General features: G+C 45.6%; 1 protein-coding gene across 1 annotated transcript in view; it reads right to left on the reverse strand.

The window, feature by feature from the left end:
* Window positions 1–22951, reverse strand: part of CNOT6L (CCR4-NOT transcription complex subunit 6 like) — a 221092-nt gene that overhangs the window by 48413 nt on the left and 149728 nt on the right. Inside the window, exons 5-6 of the mRNA XM_030192478.1 lie at window positions 11030–11119; window positions 3024–3092 (exon numbers count right to left, since the gene is read on the reverse strand). Coding sequence (XP_030048338.1) covers window positions 3024–3092; window positions 11030–11119 — 159 coding nt within the window. The remainder of the gene's footprint in view (window positions 1–3023; window positions 3093–11029; window positions 11120–22951) is intronic.

Here is a 22951-nt window from a genome sequence, read left to right on the forward strand (position 1 = left end):
GAAAGGAGGAAGAAAACAGATAAGTGCAGGCTAAATACTGTACATTAATACCAAATACAGACTCCTAAGGAGCTGATATTTCAAATAAATAAAAGCAACATATAAAAACAGCCTCCACTCAGTGTTATCTCTTTCTTCACCTGTCACTATGTTAAAGTCAGGGTAGCAAAACAAAGCAAAAAATTTAACTAAAAATAACCACACACACACACTTCTCTCAGACTAGTCTCTCCAAGTGGGTTTAATTTTTGTAGTGTGGAAGGTCTGGAGTGATGAAAGAGGTAAGCAATTTATGATGGTATTTAAACCACAGATTTACAGGAGAGGGGCAGGTAGCATGTACCGTATATGTGCCATATTTGGAAAACTGAGGACCAGACATGTTTACCGTAGGTTGGTGGTGCAAACCTCAGGGCTTCCAACTCTAGGTTGTTATAGATTGTGTGTGTGGCTACCAAGGCCATTACTCTACTGTCTAAAAATAATATGGCAGCCAGGCTGATCTTAAAATCAACTTAGGTGGGTTTCAGAACGTCCTTTGTTGAGCAGCCAACACTGGTTGTCGATTCAGGGAAGGATTAGTTTTAAATTGCCCTATTTTGCCTTTTCAGCTTTGCAAAGTGATGACTAGGAAATTGAATCAATATGTACCTTTGCTGGCAGCTGCAATCAAGTCACGGGGCCTTTTTCATGGTGCCATTAGTGAGACAGCTACAACTGACCAGGCTGAGAGATAAGGAATTTTCAGTATTGACTCCACAGTTGTGCAATAAGTTACCAGAAGGGTTAAGCAAAGAGGCAAGTTATGAGCTGTTCTACAAAAATTTTAAAAACAAAAGAAAAAAAAAGGATGTTCCTTATGTAGGATTGTGGTTGGTGGGGGAGAGCCCTGTTGCTGAGTTACATAGAATTGAGAAGTGTATGCAAGGTCAGTGAGATTTCCACTCCCATAAATGTTTTTATATGTAGATTTTAGTTTAGCATACACCACTTATTCTGTAAAGCATGCAGGTGGTTGTATAGGAATTTAGCACTATAGAATCTATATTTTGGGTATACTGTGACATGAATGAACCTCACTCTTATTGCAAGGTATGCTAGGTACAGCTCTGTCTCAAATTTACTTCTAGGACTTTTTTGGGTAGGGATAGAGAGAGGGAGGTTGCTATTTCATCTCCCTCCTCTGAGCTTCCAGCAATCAGAATCAGGGCTAGAAAGCCAACAACAAAGCCACCTCTTACAACGCCCCAGGGATTCCCCACCCCACAACCCTCCCCTCCCCCCCCCCCCCCCCCCATTTTATACCTCTCAACATGTCTAATCTGGTCACCCTGGTGACAGGCCTTATATGTAAGCTATGTACCAGGGCTCTTTACAGAACCTTCAAACATAGAACTTTAATCCAGCCACTAGATGTTGCCACTGTGCAATGAGAACAACTTCCTCTCCATTCCCCAGGGCTATGCTCCCTGCCTCCAGAAGGACAGATATGGGAAGGCAACCAAAGCCCTTCATGCAGCACAGCCACTGAACCGTGAAGTTTGCTCACTTGTGATCTTCATTGTACCTGTATCATCCCAAACAGCTTCCATTTCTGGAGCTTGTTAAGATATAGTATGCACTTGCAACACAGATTTGTATTGGGGGTTTTTTAACACGGCGTACATGAGAACTGGTACAATTTCTATACTCATTTGCCATATTTTCCTACATCTCTCAGGAAATTGCACCTCCAAATGGATTTCTCTTACAGATACCATGACAGGAATAAACCTCACTCATAAGCCAGTGAATATCAACTATGATCTCAACTTCTCAAATGCACTGTTAGAGTTCTTAATACTTTTCTTTGCTAAAGAGGGCTTCCTTCTGTAGTTTACAGGGTGTTATGTACACTCAAGATATCAAGGAAGTACTTTTAATCATACCAGTGGTGTCCAATATTAGTAAGACTATTTCTATATTTTTTTACCACATTTCCTCTGTCTCCAGCGTGACAGTATTAATATTTAATGCATGTTACCTAAGAACCTGATTTTCTAATATTTCAGGACTTGTTTTAATCTGTAGCGTTTGTAATATTCAGTGTCCTGAGATTCTATCTTGGCAACTGAACCATCATTAGAAAACGGAGATGCCCCCCCCCCCCCCTCCGCATGTTCAAATTTCTTTTTTTTTTTTTTTGAATGTGTGAAAGATGAGCAGGTGTGCGGAGGTGGGGGCAACAGCTCTGAAATACTGCTCTTAGCTACAGAGATCGGAGAGTTCTGGTCACTGGACCTGAGGAGGGGAAGGAGGTGGTCATCAGGCTTGGGGAGCCCCACCAGCCACAGCAAGGGAGATGCTAATTTGAGGGGATCTATGTCCTCCCCCCCCCCCCCTTTCATGGTTATGCCACTGATTGTGTTCAGTAGAAAATGAAGTGCATTTCTGTTTTTATTTCTCTCGTGTTGCAGTACTTGCTGAGTTTAACTTCTTGGGGTTCCCAGTTCCATTTTGGTGTTCATATTTCTAATCTGTGATCCCTTGTTCTGTATTTGGTGAAGGTCTGTCTGTGTTTTGTGTGTAAAGAAATCATTTAAGGTTGTTATATCAGTGGTAATAATGATGGGTAGGGAAATCGAGGGAGGGGGCAGGGAAGAGAGGGGATTACGGGCCCCAGCATGTCTAACACTGGACCTGCTTCCCAGCAACCTATTTCATTGTACCTTTTACAGGCTTGTTAAAGTTTAATCCTCAAGGGCTGCAAACAGGTCAGATATTCAGGATATTGTAATTTACCATTTTATTGTACAACACCTTAAATAATTTAAATCAAATTTAATAAATGAATGTGCATAAGAGATTTGCACATAACTGAGATAGTCGACATGCAACACTCACATGCATATTCATTAGAGATATTCTGAAAACCTGGCCCTTTATATAGCACTTGAGGGATGAACTTGGCAAGCCTGCCCCTAAAAAGTGGCATGTTTCAAAAAAAGGTCAAAACTTCAAGGAACAAAATGGAGGAAAGTTACCTGAGGGCAGAATTTGGTCTCTCTCTTTCAGTGTAATCCATGGCCTCTGAGGAAGCTGCTCTGGATGAACTAAAAAGGAAGACATATGTTCATTTTATTTCTAAATGTATAACTGAAATGAAGATCTATGAACTTCAACAAGAACCCACAAAATGTGGAATACAAATGCCAAATACTGACAAGAGATTAAGAAAGAGGAGAGAGATTTTAAGCAACATTAGTGACAAATGGCTAATGATTAGCATGCACTAAATGCTAAGAAGCCCATTTTATTCCTATGGGCTAAATTTGCTAATCATTAGTGAACCTTAGTAAAAAGAGCCCAAAGTATCTTATTCTGATGAATTATTTGTGATGAAGATCGAGTGCATAGTACCTTACACAGGCTAAAGGTCACACAACTTTCTTCATCAACATCTTAAGATTTCGCTGTGCTCTGTATTATCATGTTCTCAAAAAAGCCCATCAAGCAACATTACCTACTAGAAATGCCAAGAGCACTTACATCCTGCCTTCTCCTACATGATCTGAAAGCTCTGGAGCTTGAAAGAGTTTATAGTGAAATTCAGTCATACCTGTTAATTTCCTTTCCACACTCCCCCCCCCCCCCCCCCCACCTGCCATAATCAGGCTTATTTTTGAAAGAGAAGGGCTTCTGACACAAATCGGGAGATGGGCTTCCTTCTCTCAGGATCGCCCAAATCGGCATAATCGAAAGCCGATTTTGGGCGTCCTCAACTTCTTCCCGTCGCAGGGACGACCAAAGTTCACGGGGGCGTGTCGGCACCATAGCGAAGGCGGGACTGGGGTGTGATTAAGAGATAGGCATCCTCGGCCGATATTGGAAAAAAGAAGGGCGTCCCTGACGAGCACTTGGCCGACTTTACTTGGTCCATTTTTTCTTGCGCCCAAAGCCTCAAAAAGGTGCCTGAACTGACCAGATGACCACCGGAAGGAATCGGGGATGACCTCCCCTTACTCCCCCAGTGGTCATCAACCCCCTCCCACCCTAAATAAAACTTTAAAACATTTTTTGCCAGCCTCAAATCTCATACCCAGCTCCATGACAGCAGTATGCAGGTCCCTGGAGCAGTTTTAGTGGGTGCAGTGCACTTCAGGCAGGCGGACCCAGGCCCCCCCCCCCCCCACCTGTTACACTTGTGGTGGTAAATGTGAGCCCTCCAAAACCCACTGTACCCACATGTAGGTGCCCCTTCACCCCTTAGGGCTATGTTAGTGGTGTACAGTTGTGGGGAGTGGGTTTTGGGGGGCTCAGTACACAAGGTAAGGGAGCTATGCACCTGGGAGCAATTTGTGAAGTCCACTGCAGTGCCCCCTAGGGTGCTCGGTTGGTGTCCTGGCATGTCAGGGGGGTCAGTGCACTACGAATTCTGGCTCCTCCCACAACCAAAGGGCTTGGATTTGGTCGTTTTTGAGATGGGCGTCCTCGGTTTCCATTATGGCCAAAAACCGAGGATGACCATCTCTAAGGTCGACCATCTCAACATTTAGGTCGACCATCTCTAAGGTCTATCTAAATGTTGAGATTTGGGCGTCCCCGATAGTATTATCGAAACGAAAGATGGAAGCCCATCTTGTTTTGATAATACGGGTTTCCCTCCCCCTTCGCGGGGCTGTCCTGCGAGGATGCCCTCATGAAAACTTGGGCACCCCGTTCGATTATGCCCCTCAATATGTCCTGTATATCTGCTGTGCTGGCTGATGTCATCTCACTGCACTGTGCTTTGTGATGAAATGCTTATCTTGCATCTAAGAAAGATTCCTGGCCGTGACTCTGGCACGGTCAATCCACCGACACATTGGGCTCAATCTGGAGGCATGCAGGAACCTTGGGCAAGGACAATTGCTTATTCAGCCCCAGACTGCTTGGAGCTCCGGAATTGGGGGGATATCCATGATGACGTCAAAGACATACTTGTGGTTTTGGCATAACTACAACAGGGCATGGACCAATCACCTGTCATGATGGTATCATGATTCTGAAAAGAAATTCTATATAAGATGCACCTGCAAAAAGGCATAAAAGTACTCATAAGAACACCAAGAACATCAACATTCTATGTCACGAGGACCACAACATGCGCTGAAATATCAACAGAAGATTACCTCCGCCTGCCGTGCCAGCTACTTCACAGAAGAGACGACTCAATATCAACCAACTGCGGTTGTGTAATCTATAATCGTCTATGATCACTGACAGCTAGGCTCTTCAGGTGATTTCTGCCCACAGGGGGTGTGTGTTATTCCATCTGTCTTCTGCTCACTTTATCAACCTTCATACTTGTATCAGAGATTTTTAAACCTATACCTTTTTTTCTGTTTATACTTTTGTTTTGCACTTTCTTTGTAAATAAATCCTTCTATTTGCTTCGTTTGGTTCATGTGGCTAATCAGGATAAGAGGGGATTCTGAATTCTGGAGCCATCTGTTTGAAGTATTTGTTTTCCTAGACTCGGGGCTCCTTTTAGTAATGATTAGCGCGTGCTAAATGCTAAGAAGCCCATAGGAATAAAATTGGCTTCTTAGTATTTAGTGTGAACTAAATTCATTAGCACACCTTAGTAAAAGAAGCCCTTAGTGCCATTATTTACACATCTAAGGTACGCTTCCCAGTAGGGTGTGTGTCTGCTGCTCCTTCAACACTAGTCTGAACAAGTAGGGATTGTGTTATCTTTCCTACCAGTAGATGCACATAGAGAACTGAGAGGTCCAGTGACATCACTGGGACAATAGCTCACCTGGAACTCTCCAACATGTCATTACCAAGGCAGCACAAAGTCCTGTGAGCCATCCCAAAGCTCCATCTGTCATTAAAGCATTATTAAATTGAATAATTAACCTCTAAGCAAAACTATATACACAAGGAGAAAAGCAGAGCGCCCAGGGAGCAGTCTCTGGTTGAACATGAATTCTATAGTGTTTCACAAAGGAGTGAAGAAACAACCAAGTGGGTATTCTGCAAATGTGTAGGCAAAACCGTGCACACCTCCGTCCACAAAGCTGCCTGTTCAAGGGTATAACAGGCCTTGAAACCCTTGAAAAGTGGTTTGTTCCAAAACAATTACACCTTGATAGCTATTTTGATCCAGTGTGCTATTGTTGCCTTGGAAGCCACCAGACTCCTGCGCAGTTCCTGAAACAGTACAAACAAATGGTCCAGTACTTGGAAATCATTTGTTTCCTGCAAGTAACACAGTAATACTCTCCATACATCCAGCTTGTGAAGCTTTATGGACTGAGTGTCCATTCCCCAGTTTTGGAATGCAGGAAAGCAAACCTCTTGGATGGAACGGAGAAATCACCTTTGGTAGAAAAGTTGGGACTGTGCAGATGGAAATGAACTCATCGGAAAAAGATAATTATGGGTCCCGAACGGAAAGAGCTTGTAATTCTGAAACCCCGCATGCTGAGGCAATGGTAACCAGGAAAACTGTCTTCAGCATAAGCTCCTTTAGAGAAGCTGCCCTCCATGGTTCAAAGAGCAGACCCACAAAGAAGTGAAGTCAACCAAGTCTTTCTGGCCAATTCTGGACCAATCCTCCAGAAACTTGCCCAATCTATTTTTAAAAAACTGGTTATACAATTAACAGGGGTGTAGCAACCATTGAACGCATTAAATAGGCTCTCCAGAATTCTATGGGGAAATGCCCTAGATCTGATCTGTACCCATTGTTGAATGAGAAAGGTTTCTTAACATCTCATCTATAGCAGACATCACCCACATACTCCTATTGTCCTATGTATCCCTCATATACTGCACATGTAAAATATCCTGCCTTATATACAAAACCCCCAAATCCACACACATTTCTACCCTTGATATCCACTCCCTCACAAATTATCTCAGATACCAAACACTCCTCAGCTCTTGACTGGAGCACTGAAGGGCAAATATGGTGTTACAATCCTAGCTATGCCACTAACTAATAATCTTGACCACATCATCTAGAAACACTGTTTAACTGTGTAGTGATAAAAATATACCCCATAAATTTTGCTTTAAATTTACTACCATGTAGTTCCACGTAGCTTCACAAAGTGCCAATGCTATTTGAAAAGGTTCCATATGTCACATCACTCACGGGGCCTTGTTTACTAAGCTGTGCTATAGGCGTGCGTTTTTAGCACACGCTAAAAATGCTAGCGCACTTTAGTAAACAGGGCCTGTGGTTTTATAAAGTTGCCTTCTGCTGAGTGTCGCCAGCTGCTTTGCATTGGGGAGGCTTCTTGGAAACCTTTGCTCATCGTGGGGATCTCGCTTCCTTCTGAAACCCCGATTCCAGCTGTTGGCTTATGCCTGCAATACCTGTCTTGTTCGGCAGTGTCTGCTTTCCAGTCAGCTGTTTTTGATGAAGATTATGAGTGTGTGGACAGTTGAAGAGAGCTGAATTGTTACCATACTTAGTCACAACGAGTCAACACCTTCACATCATCAAATGAAAGGACCATTTTGGACTCCTTTATCTCCCCTCTTTTTTTTTCCTTTATCTCCCCTCTATTTATCTGTTTAAATATTGTATTTTCACTGGTTTGGCGTTAGCCTTTCCAGTCTCTTGTAAGCCACTTTGAGCCTGCATCCTGTGGGAAAAGGTGGGGTATAAATGCAATAAATAAATAAATAAATAAAATAAACCTCTATCATACCCCCTTCAAGCCTTTTCAAAACTGACCATTTCATCCCACTCTTCACTTCATTGTTTAAACAAATCACCAATTAACAGTAAGGCATTACTTCCTACCCAGAGACTTTTCAAATTTCCTGACGAGACCCTCATGAGTGCATTTGTCAAGCACTGTCTGAAAATCCAGATACGCTAATAGACTGTCTTTACCTTTATCCACATACTTATTCATACCTTCAAATAATTAAAATAGATAAGCACACCATACCTTCAACTTTGCTAAATCTTTTGGTTCTTACCTATTAAACTTGGGCAGTACTTGTTATTAAAATATTTGTCACTTTTCAAAACTTTTCAGAATCAATGGTTTACAAAGCTATACAGTAACAGCAAAAATATTTTGTATGCACTACAAAAGATAGACATGAAAGAACTTACAACACTAATATCTTCCACCATTTTACTCAACACCAACACTGGGCTAACTTTAATTTCTTGGGTCACCATGGAACCGGTTTTAAAATCATGCATTACACTGGCTGCTCACCACTTCTTACAAACAGAGGCAGACCTGAATAAGTTACAGAATACCAGCAGATCTGAAAATTTTGTATCTGAGTTCCATTAGACTTCTGGGGGCTAATACCATCACATCCCAGTGATTTTCTACTACATAGTTACTCAATTTGCTCTAATGCTTTCCCCAGAGTCACATCAATTTGTTTCAGTTCCTCCCCTTAATTGCTGCCTGCAAAGTAAGTTTCCAGCATGAGTATTTCCCCAAGATCCAGACAGTGAACACTGAAACAAAGAATTAATGTAGTTTTTCTGCTGAAATCTTGTCCTCTCAAACAAGGCTGTATACCAAACCTTCGACGACTCTATTTTTCCACTGCCTGACTCCGACTCCAGCTGCAGTTCTAACTCGGATTCCTACAGATACTAGGCTTTAAATTTTTTGTTCTGAATCTAAAGTACTGGTCAGTATAATTTTAGATCCAGAACATATATATAAGTATAAAACGATAGATTTACCATATATTATAATTATGTTTTTTATTTTTTAATTTTAAAGCTGGAGTCAGAGTCAGTACATTTCTACCAACTGACTCCACCCAAAATTGCTTCCAACTCCAACTCGGAGTTCACAGCCCTGCTCTCAAAGCATCATTTATCCTCAGGCCATCTAATAGTCTGATTTCTTTCCTGGTTTTTTTGTTTCTTTTAATAACCTGAACAAATTTTAATGTTGCTTCTTTGGCAAGATCCTCCCCAAAATCACTTGGCCAGCACTGTTATTATTTGTCCATTTCTTGATTTTCTACCCCTCAGTTCCATCTCATCTCTACTTCCTATTTCAAAATGTCTTGTCCCTTCTCTTTCCTCATCTGTATGCCTCTCTGGCACCCCACAACTAATTTTTATGCTTTTCACCGCTTCCCCATCATCTTCCCACCCCTCCTTCCAACCTTTATTTCCTTCCCAGGCTTAGCCTGTTCCACCTCTCTCTCCAAACATCTCACATATCTTCAGTTTCTCTACCACTTCCTTCTCTAGCCACACCGGCTGGTCTCTTTCCCTTTAAAACACTTTCAACCCAGTTTTACCTACCTCTTCCCCATCTCTCTCCCCAGTCCAGCCTGCCCATGCTCACTTAGTCTTTTTCCTTTTCCCTTCATACCAGCTTGTGTTGCCTTTATTCTTCTTCATTTCAGTCTATTTTGTTTTTCCTCTCACTCTTCCCCATCATCCAATGCCTCCTTCTCTCTTCACTGTACTTTCTAGTTCTATCTGGGCCAGGGTTCAACACACTGGGACTCAGAGTAGAAACTAAAGCATGGGTCCAGCCAGTGCTAAGCAGCCTCAAACTCTGCTTCATTGCTATCATTCAGCTTGGTCAAGGAGATCCCTATAGAACTGGGGGCCTGGGCAAATAACCTTGCTTGTCACAACCTAAAACTGTCCCCGATTCCTACCCTACTAATTTTCAGCAGGTGCTGCACTCTTCATTCAAGTAAATTTTCTAAAACATGTAGAACCAGTGTCACATTATTCAAATTTGTTTCAATAAGAACGATGGCCCTAGCTGAAATTTACTAGTAGAAAGCTCTGCATGATTCAGCAGAAGAGAATCAGATAGCCAATTGCAGGAGGCCTGGTTTGGTGTGTCATTTGTGATTAGAGAACAAAGACTCAATTGTATTGTTTGTGCTTCTCTTCTAGCAATTTCACTAAAAGAAAAAAAGGAGAACATGGCAGGAATGGGATGTGTTTTCTAATACATGAATCACCACCTCTGTCTCTGATTGGCCACTATTCTCCTTCCCTCCCATACTCTTCTACAAGTTGCCACTTCCCTCATTTCCCTCTGGGCCCAATCTGCCAATATATCTGTACCCACCCTCCTGCTTTCTTTTCTGCCCACTCTGCAACAGTAGCCTATAATTTCACACTGTCAGTAGATACTGTTAATTTCAGTTTTTATTTCATGATTGTGAATACAATAAGATCAGGTCCCTAACAATGGGTGAAGTTTGCATCAGGTGCTATGTTATAAGCTTTGCAAGACTTGCCCAACTGTAATTTGCCTCAGGTTTATGCTCTACAGCTGAATCTAAACTCCCCCAAACTAAAACAAACAAAAAAAAAATCAATCAGATAATATGAAGAAGAACCTGTAGAAAGCACCGGGGCAGGCTGGTAAAAGGAGGGAAAATGAATTAATTTCTTAATTCGCCAGTAGAATGTCTAGAGTCTAGACATTCTACTGGAGAATTTAGAAATTAATTCATTTTCCCTCCCTTTACCACCCTGCCCCCAGTGCTTTCCACAGGTTCCTCTTCATATTGCCCCGGTGCTTTCTACAGGTTCTTCTTCATATTATCTGATTGATTTTTTTTTTTTGGTTTTGGGGAGTTCAGATTCAGCTGTGGAGCATAAACCTGAGGCAAATTACAGTTCGGCAAGTCTTGACTCTAGACCCAACAATACAAACAACTCAACCTTTTACCCTTTTGCTGGAGAGGGTGGTAGGAGTGGTGCTTCAGTTCTATTGCACATGATAATACTTCAGTATATCTGAACAGATCAAACAACTGATATACTGTGCTATTTTGAATACTTCATGAAGTTCTAGAATCTTTGTAGGTCATATCTTTTATTGCATAAACAAGGATAAGCCTTTGATATCACAAAAGGTCCTTCATCTGAGGGAACTTGCATGGTACTGAAATGCTTACATATATTATTCATTTCTACTGATCCAGTGCATGAGCTCACAACCTTCCTTCAATGACAACATGGCTATAAGAACTCATCACTGTATATATTTTAAATCAAAAATTTTATCGCACATGGATTTACCTGCTAGATTGTCAAGCATGTAGTTCAGTAGCTTTCGTGTTCCATCTGGCTCCTGGTACAGGCCAAAAATGTCCTGCGATAAAGGATTGCCTTTGCATAAAAAGATGTAAATATTTAAGAATTATATATTTATTCCATTATTTAGCTCATCCTTCCGACAGCACACAGAATGGGTTACAGAATTACATTCATAATATAATAAAACAGTATAACATAACAAACTTAAATTAAACAGTTCCAGCCTGACAACTTCCATTTCCACTCATCAAATTGCTAGATTAAAATTAGTAAATTTTATAAAATCCCACATACAGCATACCTCAACAGTCATTTTTGCATAGCTGTGGTTAATACATAGAATAAAATACAAAGAGGCTGATGCTATAAATCCAACTATGTAGGCAAAGAAATAGCTCCAAACAGTCCACAATAAGTTTATTGGAAAGATAACACCCCCGATGTGGCCATGTTTCAACTAAACAAGCTTCATCAGAAGTATACACTAACAATAACTGTAAAAAAAAAACATTTATAAGCAAAAGCATTAACATACACAGAAAATAATTTTAAAAAAGATTTAAAATAAACACACATACACATGAGTATTAATTGTTATAGTACAGAAAAATGGAAACTGTTGATAAGACTTGAGTCACTGTTCAAATAGTCACAATCATAACAGTAATACATTCAGAACGATGAATATAAAAAACTTTTATAGTGAATATAAAAATTAAAAGCTTAACTATAAATAGGAAGGACAATTTAACATTTGAAAATGTTAAAACCTTTATTGCATCCCCAGCATATTTAGATGTCCACCTTTTCATGTTATGAACTAAAATGAAATTTACTTTCATACGTCTTACGGCAATTACAACATATCACCTTGTTGAGACTTGTACATGTTTGTGTTTTTTCAATTGCTGGGACCTACTATGTGGTAAAAGCTTCCAGGGCATTTGAGACTTTGTGTGAATGTTCAACAATTTAAGAAATATTTGAAAGCTCACTGTTCTATGAAGGTTTTCTTAGGGAGATAATTTCAGGTTGGACTCATGAAGGTTGGAGATATGGACTGATGAGGTCTTATATGCACTTGTTATGTATTTTTAAATTATTTATGTTTGATTGTAACCCACTTTGGTTTAAAGCAGGATATAAATATGGAAAAATACCTATTTGGGATGATCTCATTTTTAGTGCAGTTTATACACCAATAAATCACTTATATAGGACATATATCCATATCAAATGGTTGTTTTTGCATGTTATATAGACCCTCAGAAAGTTTTCTGCATTTTCTCTTTGCCCTTTTTCTTTCACCTTTTAGTGAATCTTGTGCTCCTACTTTGCTTTTTTTTTTTTTTGCTGCTCATGCGCCACAACCCTCCACCTGTGTATCTTCTACCCCCCTGCAGAGACCTTTTAACGTATGCCTCTTACCCCTTTCTCTATTCAAGTATTTCCCCCTCCTATTTCATATCCTCCTCCTCCCACCTTTGTCCAGTCACTGAAGTGATCATCTTCGACCTTCTGGCATTCTGAAATCATGGGCCTAAAACGGAACCATTAGCTGCTGTCACTGCTGACTGAAGACCGATTCCCTCCTTAAAAGGGATATGAATCCTACCTCAACTTCCCCAGTCCCAATAGCCAAATTCACGTTTTCCACAAGACAGAACAGTGCACAGCACTGCCAACGGCAATCAAGGTCAGGCCCCATCAAACTTTCTTTTTTCTTTTTATTGAATTTTAAACAAAATACACACGTCATATACTGGCAATGTAATGTACATATAAAATTATAAGAAACAAAGGAAAACGGATGAAAGAAAAGAAACCATTAATGATGTATGTTAATCAAGTTATAGAGAACTCCTAAGAACCACTCCAGGAAGGGTATTATAGCTAACCAAAAGGTAAAAGGAGTGGGGGGGGGGGGGGGGGGGGAGAAGAAGGCAGTTCCTGTGAACAAACTGAACCCCCCTCAACCTTTAATGCTGCTCATGCAGAAAGACTTCGCTTCATTAAATGTTTAAAAGCCAAAGCCCTCTCCTGGAATCCATGTCATCAGTCATGGCCCTTGCAATCATGGTCACCAAGTCAAAAGGTATAAATTTGCCATCAAGTTCTATTTCAGCTGTTCCAAAAACCCACACCCTAAATTGTGCATGTCAAATGTGTGGCCTCAGGAAAAATGTTTATCATTTCTGCTATCCTATATAATAAAAAGCACCTCCAACGTTCTGAAGCTGACTCCATGGCAGTGAAAGTTTGAAGGGTTCGTGCTGCCTCTAACGCTGTATCCATCTCCTGAATTGACGTCACGCACTTCCGGGTTCGTCACAAACAGCACTGACCAACTACAGGATAGCAGCACGAGGCACAACCTCAACGTCTATAGCCTTCCCTTTGAGTTCGTTCCCTCAGAGTCCTGCCCTCGCGGAAAGAGGAAATGACGTCAGCAGGCGGGACTCAGAGGGAACTAAGTCGAAGGGAAGGCTACAGAGGGGCAGGGCTTTCAAATACGAGGCCGCTTCGACGGAGGTCAACAGGAGAATGAGAATCGATGGGTGGCTGGAAGGGGAGCAGGGGAGAGAGGACAATCGCTGGGTGCCTGGAGGGGGGACAGGGGAGAGAGGAGAATCGCAGGGTGGCTGGAGGGGGGGCAGGGGAGACAGGAGAATTGCTGGGTGGCTGGAGGGGGGCAGGGGAGAGAAGAGCATCGGTGGGTGGCTGGAGGGGGGCAAGGGAAAAAGGGGAATCACTGGGTGACTGGGGGGGCAGGGGAGAAAGGAAAATCACTGGGTGGCTGGAGGGGGAGCAGGGGACAGAGGAGACTCGCTGGGTGGCTGGAAGGGGGGCAGGGGAGACAGGAGAATCGCTGAGTGGCTACAGGGGGGGCAGGGGACAGAGGAGAATCGCTGGGTGGCTGGAGGGGGAGCAGGGGACAGAGGAGACACACTCGCACCCAGTGTTCTCACTCTGTCACACATACACACTCACTCACTCTCTCTCTTTCACACACAGTCACTCTCACACACACTCTCTCAAACATACACACTCCGACAAAAACCTTGCTAGCGCCCGTTTCATTTGTGTCAGAAACAGGCCTGTTTTACTAGTTTTACCATAATTCAGTATTTCTGCTGAACCCAGCAATCTGCAATCTGTGACATGCAGGTTGAATCTATCCAACTTGCTTTCCATTATGTGAATTATTCAGAGGAAGCGTGCACACATATCTTTTCCTACCAAGACAAAGTCTTGGGGTTAAGGAAACACAGAGAGAGAGAAGCTGAAGGAAAGCAAGTGTAAGGCATCATTACATTACACTTTGAATGTCCTCATTACTGGAGCAGGTCTCAAACATTCTGGGAGCTTTATTAGTTCACAGAAAGATGTGCAACAGAACACCAGTTTTCTGTAGTTAGGACAACTCATTTTTTAAAACATTCATTTACATTTCCTTGCTAAATTACCATGTACTTAAACATATGTAGTGCCTATACAGCCAAATCAAATGTCACATCATGAACATTTGCACCAACATAATGATCTTGCGAAACATGGGGATTTTAGCTGGAGATTGTGAAAGAGTTAAAGACTAAGGCAAAGCCTGCCTGAGGCTTGAACCATTAAGGTTGCAATGTCAGCATAAATAAATTCTTGTTAAACATTTTAATATATTTTCCACACCATTTCCCCAAATATCACCACCAAATGGCATATTACAAAATTCAGAGAAAACTGATAGGGCTTGGGAAATATGGAAAAAAATTCAAGTTACAATGGTAGTGGTCAGCAAGCACTAATCCAGATTATTGTCAATAACTCTGATTAAATCAATCATAACCCAAAGACACTCCTGGTCCACCATCAGAATTTTCCTAATATATCTTTCCAAATGCACCCAATTTAGCCCAGCCGTTTCAGTGAGAAGCAACCTGTTAAAGGCCATGGATCAGAGTTTCTTCCAGGCTCTGGCAAGGGAGGGGTGCTCACAATTTTGAACAGTAAAGGTCACTATTAGGCAATGGTTAGGATTTATTCTCCCTGAGGGGCTGTGCATGTGGTCTCAGTGGCATAGCTAGCCCCAGCCAGGCTGAGAAACTAAAACCTGAATCAAACCCAGATCTCCCAAACTTAGCACTGGAGCCTAGCTAAGATTCAGAGAGGTTTTGACCATGATAAAGGAAAGACCCCTGCCTAATTAGGATAATCAGCAATTACTTAAGGCCTGTGACATCAGAACTTGCTTTCTTAAAGGTGAGACCAGATCTACAGCATATCCCTTCTTTTTGTTTTCCTGATCTGCAATCTGTGTGTTGTTTTCTACTTGCTGTAAAAGGGAAGACAAACAGCAATTGGTTTCATCACAAGAAAAACTGGGCTTTCAGACTATTAGTGGATACAAGAAAAAACTGCTCGACCATAAAAAGACAAAAGGGCATTTTACTCCATACATCTAGCAATTTAAATAGTATCAACCCTCTAAGGGTCAGAACTTACTGACTAACCTTGTTATGTACATTCTGAAAATGTTTTAACTAGCTTGGGAACAAACTAATCGCAGTTTAGGTTTTTCATATGGCTTTATTTAGTCTGTTATCTCATTTTGACCTTTATGACATGACATTCTCAAAGTTTGTTTTTCAAGATGGTTATTAAATAATTAGAGAGAGAAATAACAGGTCTTTTACAAGGACCTAGTGGCTCAGGGTGGGAAGAAACAAACTTCTTCCAAGTCAACCAGTCAAATCCAGGTCAGGTGAGTAGCAACTGAAGGCCTGATCTGAAAACACATCTGTACCCAGTACCCTGTAGTTTTAACAAACAAAACATCACCCAGACAAACATCACAACTGCCAGTAAAGCTCTGTCCACAGAGCACCTCAATTCATACATGTCCTGGTAATAATGTGTTAAATGCCAAATGTTTAGTTCTCTGAAGAAATACAAATGCTAAATTCACTTTTTTTAGATTTCTTGTGTCACACATTACCTTTTAAAAAGCTTGCATTTTATATACAGTGGTGGAAATAAGTATTTGATCCCTTGCTGATTTTGTAAGTTTGCCCACTGACAAAGACATGAGCAGCCCATAATTGAAGGGTAGGTTATTGGTAACAGTGAGAGATAGCACATCACAAATTAAATCCGGAAAATCACATTGTGGAAAGTATATGAATTTATTTGCATTCTGCAGAGGGAAATAAGTATTTGATCCCCCACCAACCAGTAAGAGATCTGGCCCCTACAGACCAGGTAGATTCTCCAAATCAACTCATTACCTGCATGACAGACAGCTGTCGGCAATGGTCACCTGTATGAAAGACACCTGTCCACAGACTCAGTGAATCAGTCAGACTCTAACCTCTACAAAATGGCCAAGAGCAAGAAGCTGTCTAAGGATGTCAGGGACAAGATCATACACCTGCACAAGGCTGGAATGGGCTACAAAACCATCAGTAAGACGCTGGGCGAGAAGGAGACAACTGTTGGTGCCATAGTAAGAAAATGGAAGAAGTACAAAATGACTGTCAATCGACAAAGATCTGGGGCTCCACGCAAAATCTCACCTCGTGGGGTATCCTTGATCATGAGGAAGGTTAGAAATCAGCCTACAACTACAAGGGGGGAACTTGTCAATGATCTCAAGGCAGCTGGGACCACTGTCACCACGAAAATCATTGGTAACACATTACGACATAACGGATTGCAATCCTGCAGTGCCCGCAAGGTCCCCCTGCTCCGGAAGGCACATGTGACGGCCCGTCTGAAGTTTGCCAGTGAACACCTGGATGATGCCGAGAGTGATTGGGAGAAGGTGCTGTGGTCAGATGAGACAAAAATTGAGCTCTTTGGCATGAACTCAACTCGCCGTGTTTGGAGGAAGAGAAATGCTGCCTATGACCCAAAGAACACCGTCCCCACTGTCAAGCATGGAGGTGGAAATGTTATGTTTTGGGGGTGTTTCTCTGCTAAGGGCACAGGACTACTTCACCGCATCAATGGGAGAATGGATGGGGCCATGTACCGTACAATTCTGAGTGACAACCTCCTTCCCTCCGCCAGGGCCTTAAAAATGGGTCGTGGCTGGGTCTTCCAGCACGACAATGACCCAAAACATACAGCCAAGGCAACAAAGGAGTGGCTCAGGAAGAAGCACATTAGGGTCATGGAGTGGCCTAGCCAGTCACCAGACCTTAATCCCATTGAAAACTTATGGAGGGAGCTGAAGCTGCGAGTTGCCAAGCGACAGCCCAGAACTCTTAATGATTTAGAGATGATCTGCAAAGAGGAGTGGACCAAAATTCCTCCTGACATGTGTGCAAACCTCATCATCAACTACAGAAGACGTCTGACCGCTGTGCTTGCCAACAAGGGTTTTGCCACCAAGTATTAGGTCTTGTTTGCCAGAGGGATTAAATACTTATTTCCCTCTGCAGAATGCAAATAAATTCATATACTTTCCACAATGTGATTATGGGCTGCTCATGTCTTTGTCAGTGGGCAAACTTACAAAATCAGCAAGGGATCAAATACTTATTTCCACCACTGTATATATATATAGGGTATGATACATACCTGTAGCAGTTGTTCTCCGAGGACAGCAGGCTGATTGTTCTCACGACTGGGTGACGTCCGCGGCAGCCCCCACCAACCGGAAAGAAGCTTCGCAGGACGGTCGGCACGCAGGGCACGCCCACCGCGCATGCGCGGCCGTCTTCCCGCCCGTGCGCGACCGCTCCCGCCAGTTGAATGACTAGCAAAAAGATGAAACACACAACTCCAAAGGGGAGGAGGGAGGGTAGGTGAGAACAATCAGCCTGCTGTCCTCGGAGAACAACTGCTACAGGTATGTATCATACCCTTTCTCCGAGGACAAGCAGGCTGCTTGTTCTCACGACTGGGGTATCCCTAGCTCTCAGGCTCACTCAAAACAAGAACCCAGGTCAATGGAACCTCGCAACGGCGAGGGTATAACAGAGATTGACCTACGAAGAACAACTAACTGAGAGTGCAGCCTGACCAGAATAAATTCGGGTCCTGGAGGGTGGAGTTGGATTTACACCCCAAACAGATTCTGCAGCACCGACTGCCCGAACCGACTGTCGCGTCGGGTATCCTGCTGGAGGCAGTAATGAGATGTGAATGTGTGGACAGATGACCACGTCGCAGCCTTGCAGATCTCTTCAATAGTGGCTGACTTCAAGTGGGCCACCGACGCTGCCATGGCTCTGACACTATGAGCCATGACATGACCCTCAAGAGTCAGCCCAGCCTGGGCGTAAGTGAAGGAAATGCAATCTGCTAGCCAATTGGAGATGGTGCGTTTCCCGACAGCGACCCCTAGCCTGTTAGGGTCGAAAGAAATAAACAATTGGGCGGACTGTCTGTTGGGCTGTGTCCGCTCCAAGTAGAAGGCCAATGCTCTCTTGCAGTCCAATGTGTGCAACTGACGTTCAGCAGGGCGGGTATGCGGCCTGGGGAAGAATGTTGGCAAGACAATTGACTGGTTAAGATGGAACTCCGACACCACCTTCGGCAGGAACTTTGGGTGGGTGCGGAGCACTACTCTGTTGTGATGAAATTTGGTATATGGAGCATGAGCTACCAGGGCTTGAAGCTCACTGACCCTACGAGCTGAAGTAACTGCCACCAAGAAAATGACCTTCCAGGTCAAGTACTTCAGATGGCAGGTATTCAGTGGCTCAAAAGGAGGTTTCATCAGCTGGGTGAGGACGACGTTGAGATCCCATGACACTGTAGGAGGCTTGATAGGGGGCTTTGACAAAAGCAAGCCTCTCATGAATCGAACTACTAAAGGCTCTCCAGAGATGGCTTTACCTTCCACACGATAATGGTAAGCACTAATCGCACTAAGGTGATTCCTTACTGAGTTGGTCTTGAGGCCAGACTCTGATAAGTGCAGAAGGTATTCAAGCAGGTTCTGTGCAGGGCAAGAACGAGGTTCTAGGGCCATGCTCTCACACCACACGACAAACCTCCTCCACTTGAAAAAGTAACTCTTTTTAGTGGAATCCTTCCTAGAGGCAAGCAGGACCCGGGAGACACCCTCAGACAGACCCAACGCAGTGAAGTCTACGCCCTCAACATCCAGGCCGTGAGAGCCAGAGACTGAAGGTTGGGGTGCAGCAACGCTCCGTCGTTCTGCGAAATGAGAGTCGGAAAACACTCCAATCTCCACGGTTCTTTGGAGGACAACTCCAGAAGAAGAGGGAACCAGATCTGACGGGCCCAAAAGGGCGCGATCAGAATCATGGTGCCGCGGTCTTGCTTAAGCTTCAGTAAGGTCTTCCCCACCAAAGGTATGGGAGGATAAGCATACAGGAGGCCGGTCCCCCAATGGAGGAGAAAGGCATCCGACGCTAGCCTGCCGTGTGCCTGAAGTCTGGAACAGAACAGAGGCAGCTTGTGGTTGGTCTGAGAGGCGAAAAGGTCCACCGAGGGGGTGCCCCACGCTCGGAAGATCTTGCGTACCACTCTGGCATGGAGCGACCACTCGTGCGGTTGCATGACTCTGCTCAGTCTGTCGGCCAGACTGTTGTTTACGCCTGCCAGGTACGTGGCTTGGAGGAGCATGCCGAACCGACACGCCCAACGCCACATCCCGACGGCCTCCTGGCACAGGGGGCGAGATCCGGTGCCCCCCTGCTTGTTGACGTAATACATTGCAACCTGATTGTCTGTCCGAATTTGGATAATTTGGCAGGACAGCCGATCTCTGAAAGCCTTCAGTGCGTTCCAGATCGCTCGGAGCTCCAGGAGGTTGATCTGCAGATCCTTTTCCTGGAGGGACCACAGACCCTGGGTGTGAAGCCCATCGACATGGGCTCCCCACCCCAGGCGAGATGCATCCGTCGTCAGCACTTTCGTGGGCTGCGGAATTTGGAATGGACGTCCCAGGGTCAAATTGGTCCGGATGGTCCACCAGAGCAGTGAAGTGCGGCAACTGGTGGAGAGGCGGATGACATCTTCTAGATTCCCGGTGGCTTGGAACCACTGGGAAGCTAGGGTCCATTGAGCAGATCTCATGTGAAGACGAGCCATGGGAGTCACATGAACTGTGGAGGCCATATGACCCAGAAGTCTCAACATCTGCCGAGCTGTGATCTGCTGAGACGCTCTGGTCTGCGAAGCCAGGGCCAAGAGATTGGTGGCCCTCGCTTCGGGAAGGTAGGCCTGAGCCGTCTGGGAATTCAGCAGCGCTCCTATGAATTCCAGGGACTGAGTTGGCTGGAGATGGGACTTTGGGTAATTTATCACAAACCCCAGCAGCTCCAGAAGTTGAATAGTGCACTGCATGGACCGGAGGGCTCCTGCCTCCGAGGTGTTCTTGACCAGCCAATCATCGAGATATGGGAACACGTGCACTCCCAGCTTGCGTAGGTAGGCCGCTACCACCACGAGGCACTTTGTAAACACTCGTGGGGCAGAGGCGAGCCCAAAGGGCAGCACACAATACTGAAAGTGCCGTGCGCCCAGGCGGAATCTGAGATACTGTCTGTGAGCTGGCAGTATCGGGATGTGAGTGTATGCGTCCTTTAAATCCAGGGAACATAGCCAATCGTTTTTCTGAATCATTGGCAGAAGGGTGCCCAAGGAAAGCATCCTGAACTTTTCTTTGACCAGGAATTTGTTCAGGCCTCTCAGGTCTAGGATGGGACGCATCCCCCCTGTTTTCTTTTCCACAAGGAAGTACCTGGAATAGAATCCCTGCCCTTCCTGCCCGGGTGGTACGGGCTCGACCGCATTGGCGCTGAGAAGGGCGGAGAGTTCCTCTGCAAGTACCTGCTTGTGATGGGAGCTGAAAGACTGAGCTCCCGGAGGACAATTTGGAGGCAGGGAGGCCAAATTCAGGGCGTATCCGCACCGCACTATTTGGAGAACCCACTGGTCGGAGGTTATGAGAGGCCACCTTTGGTGAAAGAATTTTAACCTCCCTCCTACCGGCAGGTCGTCCGGTACGGACACTTGTAGGGCGGCTATGTTCCCATGGATCCAGTCAAAAGCCCGTCCCCGGCTTTTGCTGTGGAGGCGCAGGGGGCTGCTTAGGCGCACGCTGTTGACGAGAACGAGCGCGCTGGGGTTGTCCCTGTGCCTGACGAGGCCTTCGGGCCGGCTGGTTGTACCTACGCTTTGCAAAAGAATAGGGTGCAGCCTGCCGGGCCCGGGAAAAACGCCCGCCCGTGGGGGCGGGTGCTGAAGGCGCCCGGTGGGAGAGCTTGTCGAGAGCGGTTTCCCGCTGATGCAGTTGGTCAACCATCTGCTCGACCTTCTCACCAAAAATGTTATCCCCCCGGCAAGGGACGTCAGCCAGTCTCTGCTGGGTGCGGTTGTCCAGGTCAGAGGCACGCAGCCATGAGAGCCTGCGCATCACTATACCTTGGGCCGCAGCACGAGATGCCACGTCACAGGTGTCAAAAATCCCCCTGGACAGGAACTTTCTGCACGCCTTCAGCTGCCTGACCACCTCCTGATAAGGCCTGGACTGCTCCGGCGGGAGCTTGTCGACCAGGTCCGCCAGCTGTTGCACATTGGTCCGCATGTGGATGCTCATATAGAGCAGGTAGGATTGGATGCGGGTCACGAGCATAGAGGATTGGTAGGCCTTCCTCCCAAACGAGTCCAGAGTGCGAGACTCCCGCCCCGGGGGCGCCGAGGCGGTATCCCTCGAACTCCGTGCCCTCTTGAGAGCAGAATCCACGACCGCTGAGTCATGGGGCAACTGGGGCCGCATGAGCTCTGGGTCAGAGTGGATCCTGTACTGGGACTCTGCTTTCTTGGGAATGGTGGGGTTAGTTAATGGTCGCACCCAGTTCCGAAGCAGCGTCTCCTTCAGGACATTGTGCAGCGGTACCGTGGAGGACTCTCTAGGTGGTGATGGATAGTCGAGGACCTCGAGCATCTCGGCCCTCGGCTCTTCCACAGAGACCACGGGAAAGGGAATGCTGATAGACATATCCCGCACAAAGGAGGCAAAGGAGAGACTCTCAGGAGGTGAGAGCTTCCTCTCCGGTGACGGCGTGGGGTCCGAGGGAAGGCCCGTAGACTCCTCGGAGGAGAAATATCTCGGGTCCTCCTCTTCCCCCCACGAGTCCTCGTCCTCGGTATCGGACATTAGCTCATGTAGCTGAGTCCGGTACCAGGCCCGGCTCGACGTCGAGGCACCGAGGTCTCGGTGTCGTCGAGCGGTGGACTCCCCGCGCCGGCGGGGACGGAGCTCCCTCCATCGACGTCGACGGGGACTCCACCTGCGTGGCGGTCGAGACCGGCACCGCAAGCGGCGGCGGTGTCGACAGCCCCGGCGCCGGGCTAGAGCTCGCCGGCGCCACAGTCATCGGCGCCGGGGGCGCAAGCACCCCCGACGCCGGCACAGCCTGGCGCATCAGCCCTTCCAGGATCCCCGGAAGGATGGCTCTGAGGCACTCGTCCAGGCCCGCTGCCGGGAAAGGCGGTGGGGCCGGTAAGGGTGTCGGTGCCAGAAGCTGTTGGGAGCCAGGAGACGGCACCGAGGTGCCGGAACCCCGACGCGTCGGTACCTCCACAACCGACGGAGACCTCTCCTCTCGATGACGACGCTTCGGCGTCGACTCCTCTTCAGGATGCACCGAGGGCGTCCGGTGACGGCGCTTCTTATCCTTTTTCCGATGCACGTCACCGGCGCCGGAGGGCATGGAGGAGGAGGAGGTCGATCCCCCTCGGTCTCGAGGTACCGGGTCAGACAGGGTTCGGTCCCGTGGCTCACGAGCTGAGGGAGTGACCGGGGCCGACTGCCCACGCGGCCTCTCAACCCCACTCTCACCGGCGGACCGGCGGGCCGACGGGACCTGTTCTCCTGGGGTCGCTGCCATCGGTGCCGATGTCTCGGGCATCGATACCGGTACCGAA

The sequence above is a fragment of the Microcaecilia unicolor genome, chromosome 2 (genome assembly GCF_901765095.1).
Source record: "Microcaecilia unicolor chromosome 2, aMicUni1.1, whole genome shotgun sequence".
NCBI lineage: Eukaryota > Metazoa > Chordata > Amphibia > Gymnophiona > Siphonopidae > Microcaecilia > Microcaecilia unicolor.